Source organism: Anolis carolinensis, chromosome 1 (assembly GCF_035594765.1).
Source record: "Anolis carolinensis isolate JA03-04 chromosome 1, rAnoCar3.1.pri, whole genome shotgun sequence".
Lineage (NCBI taxonomy): Eukaryota > Metazoa > Chordata > Lepidosauria > Squamata > Dactyloidae > Anolis > Anolis carolinensis.
In genome coordinates, this window is record NC_085841.1 from 38831608 (window position 1) to 38850906 (window position 19299).

Here is a 19299-nt window from a genome sequence, read left to right on the forward strand (position 1 = left end):
CATTTTTGTAGTCAATGTTTTTAATACATTGTGATATTTTGGTGCTAAATTCGTAAATACAGTAATTACTACATAGCATTACTACGTATTGAACTACTTCTGTCAAATTTGTTGTTAAACATGATATTTTGGTGCTTAATTTGTAAAATCATAACCTAAATTGATGTGTAATAGGCTTTTCCTTAATCCCTCCTTATTATCCAACATATTCGCTTATCCAATGTTCTGCCGGCCCGTTTATGTTGGATAAGTTAGACTCTACTGTATATCCAACCTCATGAGCTTGATGAAAAACAGAACGAAGGGAAGAGAGAAAAAGAGAGAACCCAGGAGAGACAATCCCTGAGTTACAAACAGCTGACTTACAAAAAATTTATTGTTAAGGATGGGGGTGAGACAACAGGAAGTGAGATAAATCTGCCCCTTAGAAGGGAAATTCACTCCTGGAAGTGTTGTTATGGGGAAAAGATGTCTCCAGTGAAGCTCTATCACAAATCCTTGTTTCTGCAACGAAGTCCAGGGATCACAGGGACAGAAAGGGAATGAAATCTTCTGAACTGAGTCACAAAACAAACACCACAGGGGTGCTAACCCTTCCCTATGCTCAGAGCCGGCCCTAGGTATTTTTCAAGTGTAGGCGAACAGAACTTTGCCCCCCCCCCCCAAACCGATCACTGAAAAATAAAAGCATTGGATAAGCAAAAATGTTGGATAATAAGGAGGGATTAAGTAAAAGCCTATTAAATATCAAATTACATTACAATTTTACAAATTAAGCACCAAAACATCATGTTTTACAACAAATCAACAGAAAAAGCAGTTCAATACATGGTAGTGTTATGTAGGAATTACTATATTTGCGAATTTAGCACCAAACATTGAACAGGGATATAGGGCAGTGTGGACTTAGATAACCCAGATAGCCCCCGGTATTTAAAAAAACTCTAAAATCAGGACAATAAATAAAGAACAACACTCTGAAAACAGGAGAAACATTCATTCTCGCCAGGAAGGCGTTCGGGGCTTTGGGGAGCAGAGAAGCAGTCCTTCTCGCCAGTTCTCGCCAGGAAGGCCTCACCAGGAAGGCGTTCGGCGGCTTCTCTGCTCTGCAAAGCACCAAACGCCTTCCTGGTGAGAAGGAAGGTGTTTGGGGCTTTGAGGAGCAGAGAAGCACTTGGCTCCTTCCTTGCAGAGGGAGGCGCGGCAGCGGAGGCAGGCCGCAGGAGAAAGGAGTTGCCTTGATGGCGCCCCAAACAAGATGGCGCCACAGGCAACTGCCTAGTTGGCCTGGTGGTTGAACCGCCTCTGCCTATGCTATGCAAAGCTAAAATATATATTATTTTGGTTGGAGTTACACTTCAAAATGTTCCCTTCCCAACGTACTGTTTTGGTTGGAGTTACACTTCAAAATGTTCCTTTCCCAACTTACAAACAAATTCAACTCAAGAGCAAACCTGCAGGACCTATCTTCTTTGTAACGTGGGGACTGCCTATAGAAGAAAAAAGAGGACGGTTAGATTGAGAAAAACATTTTACTTGATTTTCCAAGTCTCTAACTGTGAACAAAATAAATGCACAAAGGCATAATTGCAACTGACTCCAAATAACTATATACAACATTATATATTATAGAATAATATACAATAGAAACAAGAAAAATCAATAGCAGAAGAGAATTGAAGTCAAAATGTATGCTGTATTAAGCTAGCTGAGATCGTTCTAATTTTTCCAAGTGTTTTATTGCAAACTCACAAAAAAAAAATCCTGCCCCTTCCGATGGTATTGTCTAGTTGGGAAGAGACTTAACCCTCTGTGCTATATTTGCTACCCTTAATCCCTTGTTACCACTTGGCTCCATTCTCCCCTCCTTGTTCTCCGCTGATCCATTAGGATCAGCTCTAATGGTTTGAAGTTACAGAAGGGCAAATTTCGATTGAATTTCTTGACCGTGAGAGCAATTTGTCAATGGAAACAATTGCCTTGAGAGGCTGTATGGTCTCCTCCTCTGCAAAGAATCTGGGCAGCTGCCTGCTGGAGATGCTTTCGATGAGAATCCTGTATTGAGCAGGAGATGTAATGATGGCCCAATTTATTTATTTACACTATTTATATTCCGCCCTTCTCACCCCGAAGGGGACTCGGGGCGGATCACAATGTACATATACATAGCAAAGCCTCCAAGGGGCTTCTTTCACCTCTATGATTCTGTGATTATAGGTTATAAGAGACTGGTCTTTCCAACTAATACATATGTTAGTCTGTGTAAATATTAGCATATTGGCAGTGCTATGTACAGTACATAATAATTTATTATTTAAAATGTCATTGTTTACACTAATTGAAAGCAAGACATTCTGACTCAGTGTTTATTTAGCATTTTTAACAGCCACCGTGTTCCTAAAAATAAGATCCAAGGTCTTCATGAGACAACAGTGGAAAATCTATTCTTCAAATAATAATAATAGGAATTTTGAGGAATTAATTGAATGTATAAGACTTGACCCGGCAAGATAATGAGTATTTCATTATAGTTCTTGGGAAGCATTGTGATCCAGTTCTTGCTGGGTTGATGGGAATGTGGTCCAGCCTGATTGCCAAGCTGGATGAGCTGAGATAAAGCTATGGCAAAGGGAAAGACGCAAAAAGCCCTTTGTTGTTTAGAGCAAAGGATATATCTGGTTCAAAGGATTTCATAGGGAATATGAGCCTGTGTCATGACCTGCTTGGACGGGGTGATATCCAAGACGTTTCTTTCAAGTCTGGCTTGAAATGGTGACATTCTCAGCTTTCATTAGTACTTACCAGTGATGAATACAGACTAAATTGCTAGCTCAAACCCCTCATTCAGGATTCATTGGCAACATGTGATGCAAAAGCATACAGTTGGAGAGCATCTAGTCCAATCCTTTTTCTGTGTAGGAAACCCAAAGCTAAAGCATACCTGACACATGAACATCCAACCTCTGCTTAAAATCATTCAGCAAATTTGAGCCTATCACTTTCTTGATGTGCTTTATCTGCTGGAAAGCTAGGAATTACTCTTCTAGATACCTGGTTTTAGTTAAGTGTGATGCTTTTTGATTGGTCTATTTGTAAAGATTAACATCTAAGCAGCAAATTGATCAAGAATGGTTTTCTGCTGACTTTAAGCGTCTAAAGCAGGAACTTCTTTTGCTCCAGAGCAGGAAGACTTCTGAAGGCACCTTGCAATTTGGAACAGGGCCTGTTCCTTTGGGGAAGAAAAGGAAAAAAGCATTTCCAAATTTTAATAAACATAAAGATGTCCTGGTTAATATACCAGTGTTGTCATTTAAAAAACATTCAAATTTATACTCCTTGTTTTTGTATTTTGCCTTCTGAATACTTGTTTATAACTGTGCAGTACTGAGCAATATGTGGATAAGAACGTATTCTTTTGTCTGGAAACATTTGCCATTGTAATAAAGTGTTGAAAACAACAATCCAAATGGGGGAAGAGTACAATAGGCCCTCCACATTTGCAAAAGTGGGAAAATGAAGACTCTGGGTCAGTGGCTAAAGATGCAATCCTAATAAGCTCCACTACTGAGCTTAATTTTGAAGTAACATGTGGAGGATTCATGTTGACCAGTGATTCCCAACTTTTGATCCTCTAGTTATTATGGACTTCAACATCCAAAAATCCCAGCCAGTTTACCAGCCGTTAGGAATTATGGGAGCTGAAGTCCAAAGCATTTAGAGGACCAAAGGTTGGGAACCACCAATCTAGGTATTTTTAGGAATGTATAGGCTCCCTAGGACAGCTGGATCACCTTCCAATGGAAGTTGATTGTACAGTTGCACTAGAGGACTGGAGATTCCTAAAGAGACCATGTTAATCAAATCTGTGAATAATCAAATCCACAATAGTTATACCCACAAATTTATTTTTCTGTATTTTCCCTTCATTTCTTTCATTTCATTCCTTATTTTCATTTTCAGATCAGTTGTTTTGTTATGAGCATGGATACAGATTTAGAAATTCTCCCTCTAAGCACCAGCAATGGATGTGCTGTTACTGTTACTGACAGGACCCAAATATTTGTATTGCATGTTTTCTTTGTTGCATTCCATTATGGTCGGAGGTTAGGTGTTGTTTCCCTTGCCATCATATTCATAATGATAGGCATTCTTCTTTTAATTTAGTAAAGTTTTCCATTATCTCATCATCCATCAAGCTATCTGACATATGTAAGAGCACAATCCAACCAGGGTTAAGTACTTTGCAGTTTCATTAATTTAAAAATACTTAATTTTTGTCTGGATGGTATCCCAGACATTTTCTGTTGCTGGGAGCCTTGGCTTCTCCTTGGCCACATTTGCTGGTGTCTCTGGAGCTCTATGGCTGCCTGCCGCAATGATGGGAGTGCGGGGCAACAATATACATGAGGAGAAGATCTTTTAGATATCCTGGCCTAAAGCCATTTTACATCTTACATCTCTATGTAAACAGCTGCATTTCATGGGAACAATGATTTCTCCTTTACTGTTTATACCTCTTAGCTTGTAACTTCAAACAGTTGTCTTTGTGGTTAATATAAAATAAGTCTCCTGGTTCCAAAGTAAATATTTGACTCCACATTCTTTTCTTTCATTGTCTTATCAGTCATTTTCTCCTTAAAAGTTGTTTCAGTGTGGACCTTTATTAAGATGGAACATATTTTAGATGTTGATGTATAATTCATAATAGTTGCTTCAAACTGGGTCAGAGGAACCCAAAGGAGATTTAAACCTTGTGTTTGAAAACTCCCTCAGATACCCTTTCCTGCCGTGAACAGCAGTGGAAGCTAAACCTCCTTGAAGGTTTGTTTTAATTAGCCTCTTGGTTTGCGCTCTCGGGCAAGGAAAAGGGAACTGACCTTTTCTAATGTGGCCAAAGTATGAGATCACTGTAGGCCAGAACATTTTATGTACTGTACCATTTGTGTGTAATACTCTTAAAACATAGCAAAAACTGACGCCTCTTTTATTTTTCAGTGAAAATCTTATTTACCCCAAAGGAGTATCAAAGCATTGAATTCACTCTGTGAAACATCACCAGAAAGGCTTTGGTCTCTCGCCCAAGAGAGTCTGTGCCGCAGATTGTTGTAAACAATGTGCCCCCTAAAGAATTATCTTTTGAATAATTACTTATTCCCAAGATGGTGAAGGACTTTGAAATTAACATATAACTCCAGCCCTACTCATCACATTTTAAAAGTTTATCAAGATAATGAAATATTAAGAAAATTCATTCTTTTGTGTATATATTAAGAGGAGCTATGCCACAGTTTAAAGATGAATCTCACTGAGTGATTTAATATATTTTTGTTTAATGCTCATTGAAATACAGGTGAACATAGCTAGAATTATTTTATTAAAATTGAGATCCCACTGTATTAAAAATATTGGAAACCATATAAAGTTCATGTGGTTGTGGCTGCTCCTCTGGAAGAGTGATAAGTAAGAGGCTCCATGATAATTAATAGAAATCTCCAGCCCTGTTTCTGCGGATGGAAGATAATGATGTTAGAGTAGGCATGGGCAAACTAAGACCCGGGGGCCGAATCCAGCCCCCTGGGTTCTTACTTCAGCCCCTCCTCATTTTCCCTGTTCTCTTGGAAGAAGGACACAGTGGCCCGTCATGTCCTTATGCCAAAAAAGATGGGGGAGGAAAGCACGTAGCAGCTGAGAGCCCTCTGGAGCGCTCTCAGCCACCGTGTGTCTCGTCCTCCTCTGGGCATATCCTTATGCCAGGAGGACGGCTCAAGGAAGGCATGTGGCCTGTCTTGCCCTCCTCCTGGCATAATGCCAAGAAGACAACCCAAGGATTGGGGGAGGAGGATCAGGGCAGTCACCATGTATAAGGACAGGGCGAGCAGCAGGGAGGACAACCTGAGGATGACCCTGCCCAGCCCCCTCCTGGCCCAGCCCACCAGGCCAAGCCCTGAATTTGGCCACAAGGCAAAAAAGGTTTGCCCATGCCTGTGTTAGAGGGACAGGCAGAATCTGTAGAACATGATGGAACACAATCTGAGATGTACCATATTTATATATATATATATATATATATATATATATATATATATATATATAAGTCAACCTCATGTATAAGTTGGGGGCAAGTTTGGGGGCCAAAATTAAGCGTTTTTGTTTTATTATTTATTTATTTTCAGCATTTATATTCCGCCTTTTCACCCCGAAGACCACAGACCTGGCAGATCACAGAACATATATACAGCAAACATTCAATGCCGATTATACAATGACATCTATTTGCCAAAGAGCATTCTCCGTTTGTAAACTTTTTCCTCCTTTTTCTGATTGAAACACTGTGCCTAAAATACCTCCCTGCTTTTTTAATGCAGTTCCTATTTATTTACTCACATTGCTGTTTTCAATCTGCTAGGTAGGCAGGGAGTTGGGCTGAAGATCAGGAGCTCACCCTGACCCGGCTTCAAACTGTCAACCTTTCAGTTGGCAAACAAGATTTACTGCAGCTGCAGCTGGTAATTAACCCGCTGTGCTAAAGCCAGTCATGTAGATAGTTAAAGGTCATTCAGTGGAGAGGAGAAAGAGCCACAACTGCCTTTGGAGGTCAGCTGCTTCTGGCAACGTCATTGTCCCAGCCATACACCCAAAAAGGCTTGAAGTGGCAGGTAGAGAGTAGAAGAGTTTGGTGCTTCTTTTAAGATTATCTTTGGATGGACTAAGATTTTGCCTTTTGCCACTCTACTTAGAAAAAGGAATGATTCCGTTTTTGACAAGAGTTAACAGATAGCGATTGCATTGACTCAGGAATAAATCAAATCAGGGTTTTTGTGTCAATGTTTTGACTAAACTTTCCAGACTTATACAGGAGTATATACAATTATGAATTTATGTTCCTTCCTGGTCTTCATCAGGGCTGAACAGAAGGTAGAATGGCAACATCTCTCAGTGAAAGGATTGATATGGGAGTTCCAGTTTGGTGTGGTGTTGTTGCTTTCAAATCGATTTTGACATCTTTCTTGTGCAGTATTTTTTGGCAAGATTTGTTCAGAGAAGATTTGCCACTGTCTTCGTTTAAGGCTGGAGGAATGTGATTTGTCTAACTCATCCGGGGGTTTTCATGGACGAACAAGAATTTGAACCCTATTTTCCGGAGTTCTGTTTAAAACCTAAACCAGTACATCACACTGGCTCTCATGGGGAAAATAAATTCCTGGCCTGACCATGGACAATCTGTGGCAAGGACAATGCAGGTGGTCAGCGATGTGTGTTTCCTGGAAGAAATGTCTATTAGTGTTATTTGATTTGGATATGACTTGTCATTTTGATTTATGTGCAATTCAAAATGACTTTCATTCAATACCCCAGCCTACCTCATGTTTCAAATAAATTGGCACAAATAGACAGACAACATATCTTAGAGATGAGAACCTAAGAATTTTTAAAGTGAAACTGCATTTATTGCTTGGGATCTTGTTTAAGTACAATACTAATGTAAAAATAGTTCTCTTATTGCATAAATATGGTGTAATCAAATATTGTGCAGGCATACGCTACAAAAGGTTTCATGACAATTAAACATTTTTATAGCTATAATCATTATTATAAATGATGGAAGGCAGTAAATGAAGATGAGTTGCATTATCAGCTGGATTTTTGTTTGTCCCACTTCTGCAGACAGTATATAAGCCTTTGCCACGGGTGAGAAGCCATTAAACCGAAGCTGTTCATTTCCAAGGAAGGCAGAACTCCTTGAGCTACTTGAGAAGTAAGTGTGTATTAATTTTAAGACATACAGTCATTGTAAGACGTAAATGTTGGGTATATGAGGCCCTTGACTGGTTGAAGGTATGAGCTCTTAACATTTTTTAGCCTTGGGCAAGTAGCCAACAGTGGAAATAAATGGCCTGTGATACGTTTTGACTTTGAATAGTTATAAAAACTTTCAGAAGCTAGTTTATTTGCTTATAGTTTAAAATGTGTAATTATTTTAAAATATTGTTTTCTGTATAGCTTTCATACAAAGAGACACATCATAACCTTATTGATGCAGCCTAGGATCACATTGGCTTGTTGAGTTCTCACACCACACTGTTGACTCAAGTTCAGCTTCTGATCTACTTAGGCCCCTTCGACACTGTCCTTATATCCCAGGATCTAATCCCAGAATATCTTCTTATCCCAGATTATATGGCAGTGGAGACTCATATAACACAGTTCAAAGCAAATAATTTGGGATCGGATACTGGAATATAAGGACAGTGTAAAAGAAGCCTAAGACTCCTAGATCCTTTTCATATGTACTGTTTTCAAGCCAGGCATCAACCATTCTACATCCATGAATTTCATTTTTTCTATCGAAGTGTAGTAACTTACATTTTTTTCATGTTGAAATTAATTTTGTTAGTTTTAACTCAACTGTCTAATCTGTTAATGCCTTTTTGGATTCTGATCCTGGCCTCCGGAGTATTAGCTACCCCATCTGATTTGGTGTCATCTGCAAATTTGATAAGCTTGTCTTCTATTTCATCATCCAAGTCATTGATAAAGATGTTGAACAGCACTGGGCCCAGAACAGAACCTTGTAGCACTCCATTAGTCACTTCTCTTTGGGATGAGGAGGAGCCTTTTGGGTTAACCTTGTGCCAGTTAACCGATTTCCAATCCACCTAACAGTAGTATTGTCTAGCCCACATTTTACTAGCTTCTTTGCTATACTATCATAGACGTACTTGTCATAGACCTTAATGAAATCAAGATATCCTACATCCACAACATTCCTTTCATCTACAAAGCGTATAATTTTGTAATACATTTAATATAACTTCAGCATTTTTGTAGTCCTGAGTTATGTACTTAATCCCTCTGTCCTACATTTTTATCCTATCAATCATTGCTATAAGCATTTTTTTTATTCAAAGATATATGTTGGGCTGTATTACCATAAAAAGATTCTTTGACACTTTTGAATCTACCTGAGAAAATGAAATTTCTAGCCCAAGATTTTGTGTACTCCAAAAGTTTGTGATATAAATGTCTTTTTCTCAGTCTCATAGGTGCTACAGGGATCCTTCCTATCCCAGCAGTGTTATTGATGTTGGTATTCCAACTTAACATTATCACAGCTTTGTTGTAATGTTTTTTGTCATGTCTTCATTTGTAAAAATCTTTCTGGCCAAAATGATGTTTTAATGTCTTAGATATAACCCTTCCTTTGCAGTCATTATGTTGCTTGAAATACTGTTGGCTGTGGTCTTGGGGGCCATTATTTATCTGATGCTGATTAAGAAGAATGAGGAAACCCCAGCTGAGATGGGAGATGGATGGTGGAGCAAAGGATTGAAACCTGATTCGGAAGAAGATGCCACTATACGTCCTTTCAAGGTGGAAACTTCGGAGGCTGATATCAATGTAAGGAACTCTTTTGTAGAAATAGGAGCAATACCAAGTTATTGGATTTAGAATTTCAACCGACATAAATCCAAATACATAAATAAATACATTTCAATTTACACTTTCTAACCAGGCTTGTTACCGTCTCAATTTAAACATGGATTAATTTGATATGTAAAATATGCTTAAAGTACACAACAAAGTTGTTTAGGTCTTGTATGATTTTTAAAACAAATCAGACACATGAAAGGCATATAAATCTAATCTGTAGTGAAACTTAGAGCTCTTATGCAATGACCAGGTATTGCCTTTCTGGCAATCCTTGCTACAAGCAAATTTATCCAGAATGCACTGCTATATTATATTAATGTGTTGTACTCTACTGTTTTTCAGAGAAGTGTTTTTAGCAGAGAACAATATAATAATGTGCTGTAGTTGCCTGTGTGTGTTTTTCTACCCAATGTGAGTTGGTTTTTTGCATTGTATATTTACTGGTAATAGTTTTAAAATGTTAGAGTAAAGAAAAGACAATTTTCACTAACTGGAATCCAGTTTTACCAGTCCTTAACATCTGCTGCTCTGTTGACCCTGTACTCAGTTTTCAAGGGAAAGCCTTTGATTTTAAACTCCATGGCACTGACTTCATCTGTCTCAGGCAAATGGAGCCAGCTGGTCCTCACACGGTTGCTGTGTGATCAGCCAGACTAATTTCTCTCTCGACCTCCCTCCCTCTCTTTGTGCAGTGGTCACATGCGCACACTTTATGGCTATTGTACAACCAAGAGGGATTGCTGGGAGTGTGCTGTTAGCATCTGGTGAATCTCTCTGTGTTTGGAAAATAAAAAGTGTACATAATAGTGAAGCATTAGTATAGGAGAGGTAAGATTTGAGTCTATCCTCCTCTTAGCAGAAGAATATTCCTGTAATTCCGACGCATGGAGAGCACATGCAGCTTCCACTGAAAAAAATTATATAATCAGAAAGTTGAAAGAGAATAGAGTGGCCATCCAGTCTAATCCCTTTCTGCCATACAGGAATACACAACCAAAATGAGTCCCCAACAGATGACCATTCAGTTTCTGTGAGAAAAACCTCCAGAGAAAGTGGCTCCATTGCACTCCAAGGCAACATATTCCACTGTCAAACAACCTTTATTCCCAGGAAAAATTTCCTAACATTTAGGCAGAATCTCTTTTCCTGTATTTTGAATCCGTTATTCCATGTCTTAGACTCTGGAGCAGCAGAAAACAAGCTTACTCTCTCTTTAACATCGCAACCTTTCAATGATGGTACATATTTCATTAGTAACCAGAGTTTGGAAAAAAAAATCTACAAGAAACTCAATTAGCTGTAACAGGTTGCTTGTAAGTGAGTTGATGAGGGCATGAAGCTGCATTTCAAAAGCAAGGTAATGTGTCAACAAAGTGACTTTATTAGTATAATAATAGGGCATTGTTTTCTATCTACTTTTAAAAGTTAGCTTTTTAGGACATCTTAATGAACTGTGTCCCCTGCCTTGCACCTGCTACTGCTGGTGATCTCATGTTCCCCTTTCCATGATGCAATGGCTGATCCATGTGCAACAATTGGCAACCACTTTAAGGATTTTTTCACATTGCATAGTTATAGTAACACGATTCCATTTTAATTGCCATGGGAACATCCTGTAGAATACTGAGGTTTGGTAGTTTTGCGAGGCAATAAGAGCTCTCTGGTGAAGGAATCTAGATATCCTCCCTAAACTGAATTTCCCCGGATTCCATCAGACATTACCACAGCAGTTAAAGTGAAATCACAGCACTATAACTGTCTAGTATGAGAGATTTCTCAGGACCTCTTCCAAAGCAAAGATAGTGCTGGTAGGAACTCAGAAAGGCAGTGCTGTATGTGTTTCAATTTTATTTTAATTTCTAGTCTGCCAGCTAAGGCTGAGTGCAATTTTAATAAAGAAAGAAGAAAAAATGTTCTTGATAGTCCTAGGGAACAGGGTGCTCTTAAGGACAATGTGAAGTTAACTACTCATACTTTCAGCATATACATTGAGAGAATACAAAGGAATAACAGACCTTGACCTTGCAACCAAGACATTTTAAGATTTAGTAAAAAAAAAAGTGGATCACAAAGAACCATGATGTTGAAGAATATATTCTGTGGCAGTTGGGGACCATTTGAGAACAAGAGGTACACCAAATAGAGGATGTTCTTATAGAATCATATAGTTGGAAGAGACCTCGTAGGCCATCCAGTCCAACCCCCTGTCAAGAAGCAAGATAATCGCATTCAAAGCACTCTCAACAGATGACCATCCCGCCTCTGCTTAAAAGCCTCCAAAGAAGGAGCCTCCATCACACAGAGAGTTCCACTGCCAAACAGCAGTCACTATGAGAAAGTTCTTCCTAATGTTCAGATGGAATCTCCTTTCCTGTAGTTTCAAGCCATTGTTTTGTGTCCTATTCTCCAGGGCAGCAGAAAACAAGCTTGCTCTCTCCTCCAGATGACTTCCCCTCACACATTTATACATGGTCATCATGTCTCCTCTCAGCCTTCTCTTCTGCAGGCTAAACATGTCCAGTTCTTTAAGCCGCTTGTCATAGGGATTGTTCCCCAGACCATTAATCATTTTAGTTGTCCTTCTCTGGACACTTTCCAGCTTGTCAACATCTCCCTTCAATTGCGGTGCCCAGAATTGGACACAGTATTCCAGGTGTGGTCTGACCAAAGCAGAATAGAGGGGGAGCACGACTTCCCTGGATCTAGACACTATACTTCTATCGAAGCAGGCCAAAATCCTGTTGGCTTTTTTAGCTGTTGCATCACACTGTTGGCTCATGTTTAACTTGTTGTCCACGAGGACTCCAAAGTCTTTTTCACACGTAATGCTGTCAAGCCAGGCATCCCTCATTCACTATCTTTGCATTCCATTTTTTCTGCCGAAGTGAAGTATCTTGCATTTGTCCCTGTTGAACTTCATTTGAATTCTGTTCCTATCTTCTGGAGTGTTAGCTATCCCTCCCAGTTTGGCGTTGTCTGCAAACTTGATGATTGTGCCTTCTAATCCTTCGTCTAAGTCGTTAATAAAGATGTTGAACAGAACCGGGTCCAGGACGGAACCCTGCGGCTTTTTTTGCCGCCGCATCACATTGTTGGCTCATGTTTAACTTGTCCAACTTGTTTTTCACACATACTGCTGTTGAGCCAGGCATCTCCCATTCTGTATCTTTACATTTCATTTTTTTCTGTCTAAGTGGAGTATCTTGCATTTTTCCCTGATGAAGTTATTTTGTTAGTTTCAGCCCATCTCTCTAGTCTGTTAAGATCATTTTGGATTCTGCTCCTGTTTTCTGGAGTATTAGCTATCCCTCCCAGTTTGGTGTTGTCTGCAAAGTTGATGATAATGCCTTCTAGCCCTTCATCTAAGTCAATAATAAATGAAGATATTATCGATTTTGTTGACTTTATTGAAAGAGACAATTATTTCATTTTTTATATCCGATTCACTTATAGAGGCAGATCGTAACTTTTTGATCTCACCTTCTTTTCCTTTGCACACCTTTGTTGTGTTCTAGTACTTACACAGAAGGCTTGAAGAAGTGAGATACACTGAGCCGTTAGAGGACAGCTGCTTTCATTATGGGTTTAATGTGACTTATCTTAAGAAGATTGTCTCTTATTGGAGAAACCAGTTCGACTGGAAAAAGCAAGTGGAAGTTCTTAACAAATTCCCACAATTCAAAACGAAGATTGAAGGTTTGTTGCTGATACCATATTTTCTTTAAATCTTAAATCTTTCTTTGCATTTTAAGCAAAAACATTGTGTTATTCCGTGTATTCCATTTGTTTATGAGAGTTTCCATTAGTGGTTTGGAATATTTGATTGACTGATCTGACTTGGGATACTTTTGGTAATTTGGAGACTCGGATCCATGCAAGAAAACAACTTGGTTTTCAATGATAACACTGTTAAAGGTTTGAGTTAAAAATTGGAATAAACATTGTAACAGGAACAAAACTATTTTCTCAGCATGAGAAAGTAAAGCAATGACTTTATAGAATCATAGAGGTGGAAGGAGCTTCATTGCCATCAAATCCAATTCTTTGCTCAGTGCAAGATCTTTAGCTAGAACAGTTGGATCCATTACTGAATCACTCTTACTGTCAAGATATTCCTCCTAATATTCAATCAAAACCTGCTGCCCTATATTTAGTATTTAGACTTGGGTTCCATCGCTAAGATGTCTTGTTCCATGCATATATGAAAATACAGGTGTTCTAAAATAAACAAAAACTCAAATATCTCAAACAATTCAATAAGGGATGTTCACCTGTACCAAACCAGCACTCTACCCATTGGACTACACGAATTTTCTAACTAATTGTTAAATCTTCCATGCCTAATCTTTTGAACTTTTATCTGTATTTTTGTCTTTTATAGGAATTGATGTCCATTTTCTTCATGTGAAACCTTCACAGTTGGGTGAAGGCCAGTCTGCAAAGCCATTGCTGTTGGTTCATGGTTGGCCTGGATCCGTCTATGAGTTTTACAAAATCATCCCTCTTTTGACAGACCCTGCGAGACATGGCCTGAATAGCAATCTTGTTTTTGAAGTAATTTGCCCTTCCATCCCTGGTTATGGCTTTTCAGAGGCACCTCACAAAAAAGGTTTATATTTGAAGGACCTAATTGTATATCTAGTCCAACTCTTCATTTATGAGAAGCTTATGGGCAGGACACGAGTTGCTCTACTACCTTCCTGATGCATTTCCCTGCAGATAACACTCTGAGGCATTTCAGAAAGAGTGATCCAAAAGCAATGGATGAATCCAAACAGGGCCAATATATCTCTAACAATGTCTGATAATATGCTAGCTTTGCTGCATTTAAATTTTCTATTCACATAATGCATATACATACATATCTAAAGTAATGAGACCCATTGAGTTCTAGGAGGTCAGTGAATTTGGAAGGCACACTTCCAGTAGAGTAAGGCCACTCCCTGGGTTTCTATATCTAAGTAAACTATGCATTGTAAACCATCTAATGGTTTACAATGCATAGTTTTATTTAGCACAAGGTATTGTGAACTACAGCATAATTCTTCATGTGCCAGTGGAAAGCTTATGCCAAATAAAATGACTGTATGCCCTGGCAGGGCTTCACTCTTTGAATTTCTGGCATGAGGATGGAAAAAATACCAGGTGAGGAAGTGCCCACAGTCTCTGTCCATTAATTAGAGATAACAATGGGGACTGCCTATGGAAAATGTACTTCTATCTCTGATCAGTGATAAGAGAAAACAAAGAGTTTCTTTCCCAACTTTATGGAGTGGGACTTGGGAATACATTTTATTTTATTTATAGTCTTCCTTTCTCCCTAAATAGGATCCAGGCAGATCATAAGCATTTTGAAAAAAAGCTGCAGTTTAAAAAATTATTAACACAGACACTAAAAACAATTAAACAATAGTTCAGTTAAAGAACACAAGGTTAAATCAATGCAATATATAATTTTAAAATGATGAAAAGGAGGAAAACAGACTCAATGAGCAGGAGATACCTCTCGTTGTAAGAAGTTTCATTCAGCTTCAGTAAATCCGATGTTCAAATTACTCTCCCTGTCTAGGTATTAAGAAATACATGCTAAGATGGTAAAGAAAATATATTTTAAAATAAGGCTATCAACCTATGAATGTTACAAGTGCCAATCTTGTAAATGTTACCTAATAAGGTGAAGGTTGACATAACTGGAGGACAGAATTGTTTGTCAATGTCAAGTATAGGTAATAGGTAAATCAGGATTTCGTGGAATGTGGGTTTCTACATTGCGGAAAAGTGATGTTAATTTATGGTTTTTCCTTTTTTCAGGCTTTAATTCGGTGTGTGCTGCCCATGTTTTCTCTAAACTGATGCTCAGACTAGGTTTCCATGAGTACTATATTCAAGGAGGGGACTGGGGCTCAGCAATATGTACCAATTTGGCTCAGATAGCGCCTAGGTGAGTGTTTGTCTTTTTGATAGGCCACAGCTTGTAAAAATCTCTCTTTTTTTTTCTTACAATGAACTCCCAACAAGCTGGCCACAGTAGCCGCACCATTTGGGGAGTTGTAGTCCAACAAAATGAAATGTCCAAGCTCTGTGAATAATCAATTCTACTTCTTTTTACAAACTGTTTTAGCCATGTGAAAGGCCTTCACATAAATATGCCATTTGTGAATTCCATGGGAATTAAGGAATTTCTGTCCATTCTGCTGGGACCATATTTCCCAAGACTGTTTGGTTTCCAGCCGGAGGATATCCGTGGGATGTTTCCTTTCAAAACAAAAATATTAAAAACACTTCTGATGGAGAGTGGTTATTTTCACCTACAATCTACAAAGCCTGACACTGCAGGTAAGAAGTGTTTGTCCTTATACTTAGCATCCCACTCACTTGTCCTTACAAATATTAGATTTTGCAAAAGTATTCCAGTCATCCATTTATAATTTTTGCAACAGTGGTGTTCCATATTGCCAACTTCGTAAAGCAGTCAGATATTGCAGCATTCCTGAGCTACTCCAGGATTGCTCTAACTTTTGGTGAAGATATCTTGGGGATTAGTGTGGTTTTTTAATTTGCATATTCGATTAATGTATTTACATATATACAAGTGGAGCATAGATGGAGACAAGGACCATAAACATTTATAACAAGCAAGGGCTTCATGGCCTCATAGGTCCTTACACCAAAACTGTCATCTTCAAGTCCTTTGTTTCACGTTCTTGGCCTTTCCCCCAAGAACTGACATTTCTTTAGACACAGAGATAATAAGACCCATTATTTGTAGGAAGCTTGGGAAATATTGGTCCTCCCTGTGTTGTTAGACTACCTCTCCCATCTTAACCTTGGCCGTTCTAGTTTGGGGTAATAGAAGTTATAGATCAATAGCATCTAGAGGTCGCTAGGTTCTTCAGTTCTGATTTTCTTGGTGGTGCTCATTGGGAAGGATGAGTTGTCCTCCTCAGGTGGCTCACTCATTTTACCAATGATTCAGACACCATCCTCTGTTGGAAGGCAGGCATTTTCAGAAGTCAAGGCACCATTTTTTCAGTAATATGACTCTAAAACAATGGTTCTTAATCTGTGGGTCCCCAGGTGTTTTGGCCTACAACTCCCTAACAGTTTACTAGCTGTTAGGATTTCTGGGAGTTGAAGGCCAAAACATCCGAGAGCCCATAGGTTGAGAACCACTGCTCTAAAGGCAGCTCATAGAATTGTCCATTTGAGGAAACAAAACACTTCCAGTGTCAGGCAATTGTTTATATCTTATAACAGCTCTAGTTGAGAATGGCTACTCCTGGTGACTTCCGAGAATAGCAGTGGTTGTTTCAGGGTAGCTAGAAGGGTCCATGGACCATAAAACCAACTCCCATGCACCATGTGAGTCCTACATACTGCATGATTTCTAACCACACACTAATGATTGGTTCCCTGTAAGGACAGTCCATGAGCAACCTGGGCCATTAATATGGACTTTTCTTAAATAGGTGGAATTTCATGGACAACATTCTCAATCATCTCTCCAAACGCTTAGGATTCTAACCTGCCATTTGATAACTCACATTTACACAAGCATATCAAGTATCTGGGTTCACAGGGTTAACCATAGCGACCATCACTATGAGCCTGACTTTCTCTATTGTCAGATAAATACGCTAGCCATGTAACTGTGTGCTTTCTTTCACCCCTTTATTTCTTTGAAAGAAAAGTCTTTCAGTACAGAGTTCATCAGATACTGAACTGACACTCTTATCTTGCTAAGCCACTTGCTAACATCAGCTATTCATCAGATGTTAGGCAGATTAAATCTATTTGTGTTCTGAACCACACTGTGTTTTCTCAACCACATCATTGCCACATTCTTCTGTCCTATTGGAACATTTAGAGCAAGGAGACTTTGCTTTAGACTTGCAGGATTTACTTTTAAAAGCCCTAGAACCCTAAGACCCACAAATTGTAGTCGGCAGCAAAATACATTCAGGACATATATATGCAGCAGTATATTTGGGGAAAAGGGAAGACATTTTGCTGCTCCAGTTCAACAATTGGATGTTAGAAACCTTTCTGTTCTCCTGTAAACCATTCTCTTTTAAGGAAACAGTTTGATAATCTTCTGAAACCATTATGAGTCTGAACCTCTCCTAATATCTGAGCAAACTTCCTGTTCTAGATCAAATAAACTTCATAAATCTGTTTATGCTTCACCACAAGAATTTAGTGTGTCATTCTGTAAATCAATACAGGAAGGGGGCCTGTCTGCATAATAGCCATCACTCTTTAAGTCGGAGTTTCTCTTCATTGTTGAGTGGCTCTGTAAATGGACTCCAGTGGTTGGTGGGCCAATGGGACAGTTAAAACTTGTGCGCCAGCTGTGACCTTACTTCGAGAAGTTGTACATGGCCACATTTACAACATTTACAACACATTGGTCCACACCTTGGTTACATCCAGACTGGATAATTGCAATGCTCTCTACGTGGGGCTGCCCTTGAAGACAGCCCAGAAACTTCAGCTGGTTCAAAGCTCAGCAGCCAGGCTTTTAACTGGAGCTAACTATCGGGAGCATACAATGCCCCTACTGAAACAGCTCCACTGGCTGCTGATAAGCTGCTGGTCCCAATTCAATGTGCAGGTGATGACCTACAAAGCCCTAAACGGTTCGGGCCCTGCCTATCTTCGTGATCGCATCTCCCCTTACCAACTGGCGCAGGCCCTGGGATCTGCCGGGAGGCCCTCCTCTTGTTCCCGCCACTGTCATAAGCGCGGTTGGTGGGGACAAGGGAGAGAGCCTTCTCGGTAGTGGTCCCCTGACTTTGGAACGCCTTCCCCAGAGAGATCAGGCTGGGTCCTACACTGTCCTCCTTCCATCGGGACCTGAAAACCTGGTGGTTCCAGCAGGTTTTTGAGCATGATTAGTCCTAGGCCCCTCCCCCGGGTTGTCAACCAGGACCCTGCTCTGCACGTTATCCACTTCCCTGGCCCTATGATATTCTGTCGCATTAGCCTCTGCCTAGCCCTTCATTGTTGGCCATGGCCATTTTGGTATTCTGGCCATTGGTATTTTGAACTCATCTGATGGAGTAGACTGAAACTGGATTTAATTTTTTTGTGGTTGTTTTAGCAGGATTGTATGTTTTTGTTTTATGATGTTTACTTTTGTTGTATGGTCTCCTGTTGATAATTGAATGTTTTGCTTATGTTGGAAACCGCCCTCAGTCCTTTTGGGGAAATAGGAAGGTATATAAATAAAGTATTATTATTATTATTATTATTATTATTATTATTATTATTATTATTATTATTATTTAATAACTGATAAAATCATGGTACCCCTTAGCAATATCCCATATAGACACTAACCTGAGTGAGTGTAAGGGAGGGAAATGACTGTTCTTCATCTAGAAAGTAAGATGCACAAGTTCTATATCTTTCAATATTGTATCCTCTAAATAGGCTGCTGTAATTGCAGTCTTAGGCCTCTATTTTTCTCTTTTGTTACCTAAAAGCAAATCTTCAAGGCTGTTTCAGCAGTGTTTGTTTACTTTAGGCTATACAAGCTGCTAATATTGTTGACATATTTGGGGGTGGGGTGTTGATGCCGCCTTCTTACAAAAATGTCTTGCCACAACTCTTTGGTTAGCAAGTTTTAAGTGGTAACTGTTAAGTAGCCCCTGTGTTTGAGACAGAATGGATGAATTGGAAGTGAACCTTTGTTTTCTTTCCTGTTTAGGCTGTGCCTTGAATGACTCTCCTGTAGGACTGGCTGCTTACATCTTGGAGAAGTTTTCTACATGGACTGATATCAGCTTTCAGCATCTGGAAGATGGAGGACTAGAAAAGTAGGTACCATTCATCCTAGCCTCAATATACAGATACATATTGACC

General features: G+C 39.3%; 1 protein-coding gene across 2 annotated transcripts in view; it reads left to right on the plus strand.

Moving 5' to 3' along the window:
- Nucleotides 1-19299, plus strand: part of ephx1 (epoxide hydrolase 1) — a 29273-nt gene that overhangs the window by 3956 nt on the left and 6018 nt on the right. For both annotated transcript variants that reach the window (XM_062972775.1, XM_062972767.1), the window contains 7 exons: nucleotides 7666-7756; nucleotides 9209-9399; nucleotides 12948-13128; nucleotides 13814-14041; nucleotides 15244-15373; nucleotides 15554-15768; nucleotides 19145-19253. In XM_062972775.1, coding sequence (XP_062828845.1) covers nucleotides 9214-9399; nucleotides 12948-13128; nucleotides 13814-14041; nucleotides 15244-15373; nucleotides 15554-15768; nucleotides 19145-19253 — 1049 coding nt within the window. In that variant the 5' untranslated portion in view covers nucleotides 7666-7756; nucleotides 9209-9213. The remainder of the gene's footprint in view (nucleotides 1-7665; nucleotides 7757-9208; nucleotides 9400-12947; nucleotides 13129-13813; nucleotides 14042-15243; nucleotides 15374-15553; nucleotides 15769-19144; nucleotides 19254-19299) is intronic.